At 49.6% G+C, this 2,316-nt stretch overlaps 1 protein-coding gene across 1 annotated transcript in view; it reads right to left on the bottom strand.

Annotated features, from left to right (window-relative positions):
- Nucleotides 1–2,316, bottom strand: part of SHPK (sedoheptulokinase) — a 31,972-nt gene that overhangs the window by 10,158 nt on the left and 19,498 nt on the right. Inside the window, exon 5 of the mRNA XM_011947479.1 lies at nt 2,023–2,198. Coding sequence (XP_011802869.1) covers nt 2,023–2,198 — 176 coding nt within the window. The remainder of the gene's footprint in view (nt 1–2,022; nt 2,199–2,316) is intronic.

The raw sequence follows: 2,316 nt of genomic DNA, 5'->3' as shown, positions 1-2,316 counted from the left end.
ATGCTTTGTCTGCCCTATTGAAATTGTTTTCTTTGTCTTGCTTCTGCAAATACTTTATGAAAATTTCCCCTCTTGCCTCTTCTGACACAGTGCTAACAGTCTGGTGCTACCCTGATTCACAAATCACTGAATCTTCAAATAAACTGTTTGTTTGTTTGTTTTTGAGACACAGTTCCACTCTGTTGCCCAGGCTGGAGTGCATTGGCACAATCTCAACTCACAGCAACCTCTGCCTCCTAGATTCAAGCAATTCTCTGCCTCAGCCTCCCGAGGAGCTGGGATTACAGGTGCCCGCCACCAATCCTGGCTAATTTTTTGTATTTTTAGTAGAGATGGGGTTTCACCATGTTGGCCAGGCTGGTCTTGAACTCCTGACCTCGTGACCACCTGCCTCAGTCTCCCAAAGTGCTGGGATTACAGGCGTGAGCCACTGCAACCAGCCAAATAAGCTTTTTAAAATTTAAATGTACTTAAGTTTTTCTTCTATCCAACATTCAATCCTTTTTCAGCTGTGTGTATATGCCACATTTTAAAAATTCATTCACGGCCAGGCACGGTGCTCACACCTGTAATCCCAGCACTCTGGGAGGCTGAGGCGGGCAGATCATGAGGTGAAGAGATTGAGACCATCCTGGCCAACACGGTGAAACCCCGTCTCTACTAAAAATACTAAAATTAGCTAGGAGTGGTGGCACATGCCTGTAGTCCCATCTACTCGGGAGGATGAGGCCAGAGAATCACTTGAACCCAGGAGGCGGAGGTTACGGTGAGCCGAGATCACGCCACTGCACTCCAGCCTGAGACAGAGCGAGACTCCATGTCCAAAAAAAAAAAAAAAATTGGAAGGAGAATGCTTTGTAGGTGGCATCTCTGTCTCACTCAATTCCGACCGTCCTGCTGCTTTCAGATTGAGCATAGCTTGGTTCCCCTCCTCTGCTGTCAACCTGGGAGTACCTGACAACATGACCACCAGCCCTGGGCTCTGGCCTCGCAGCACCGCCAAGCGCCACGTCGCCCCATGTTCTCACATTTTTAAATGGTTGAAAAGAAATTAAAAGAATTTTTCATGACACATGAAAATCATATGGCATTCCTATTTCAGTGTCTATGAACAATGTTTTACTGGAACACAGCGACACCCGTTCATTCACATATCGTCTGGGGCTGGTTTCGAACTCCTACAGCAGAGCTGAGCAGTTACAACAGAGACTGCATGATCTACAAAGCCGAAAATATTTACAGAAAATATGTTCTGCCCTTTAGAGAAAAAGAGCCAACCCCTGCCCTAGACACGGCTGCCTCTACCCTTACCATGAATACAGAAAATATTCTGCACTTTCTTGTTTCGTTTTGTTTTGAGATGGAGTCTCGCTCTGTCGCCCAGGCTGGAGTACAGTGGCGCGATCTCGGCTCACTGCAACCTCTGCCTCCCGGGTTCCAGCAATTCTCTGCCTCAGCCTCCCGAGTAGCTGGGACTACACGCGCCCACCACCATGCCTGGCTAATTTTTGTATTTTTAGTAGAGATAGGGTTTCACCATCTTGGCCAGGCTGGTCTTGAACTCCTGACCTTGTGATCCTCCTGCCTCAGCCTCCCAAAGTTCTGGGATGACAGGCGTGAGCCACTGCGCCCGGCCAATTCTACACTTCTAATCAGATCTGACATCACTTCCATCGACAAACACACAGTAACCAAAACCCTCATCAGCTCATCTGTTTTCTTGGGCCCGGAGTCACACAGAAACCAGACAGCTATAAAGAGCCATTTCCCTCACCTGACCCCACAGCGGGTCAGCACAGATGGCCGGTGCTCAGAGACAGAATTTGCCCTGCTGGCCTGTAAGCTCCCTCCATAGAGGATTTTACCTGCAAGGAAGAGGGTGCTTTTCACCTTTACAGAATAATGATCTCCAGCAGGATGCCGAGGCTGCTAAGCTCCGCGTGCCTGCAGACTCGCACAGCGTTGGTGCTTATGAGGCAGGCGACAGTGTAAGTCTGAGGACAGAACAAAAGAAACACTTACCTGCATCTGTCCTCTGGGCCATGCAGGAATAGACAGAGGCCTGTAAATCACCCAAGGCCACTCCCACCTCCGTCCCCTCTGGGATTTCAAACCACATGTGGGAAGTTCTGCCTGCCACACTGCCAGGCTCAGCGATGTCCGGGAGCAGGTGGACGGGAAAACCTGAGCTCCTCAGTCTGGAAAACAAAAGTGGACACCTACGTGGATCTACGCTTAGGTTTCTGGAGTTTAAGGGATCCTTCCTTCCTTCCTTTCCCCCTCCTTCCCTCCCTCCCACCCACCCTCCCTTCCTTC

Source organism: Colobus angolensis, unplaced genomic scaffold (assembly GCF_000951035.1).
Source record: "Colobus angolensis palliatus isolate OR3802 unplaced genomic scaffold, Cang.pa_1.0 Scaffold267, whole genome shotgun sequence".
NCBI classification, from domain to species: Eukaryota; Metazoa; Chordata; class Mammalia; order Primates; family Cercopithecidae; genus Colobus; species Colobus angolensis.
Note: the sequence above shows the minus strand (reverse complement) of the source record. Positions and strands in the feature narration are given on the sequence as shown.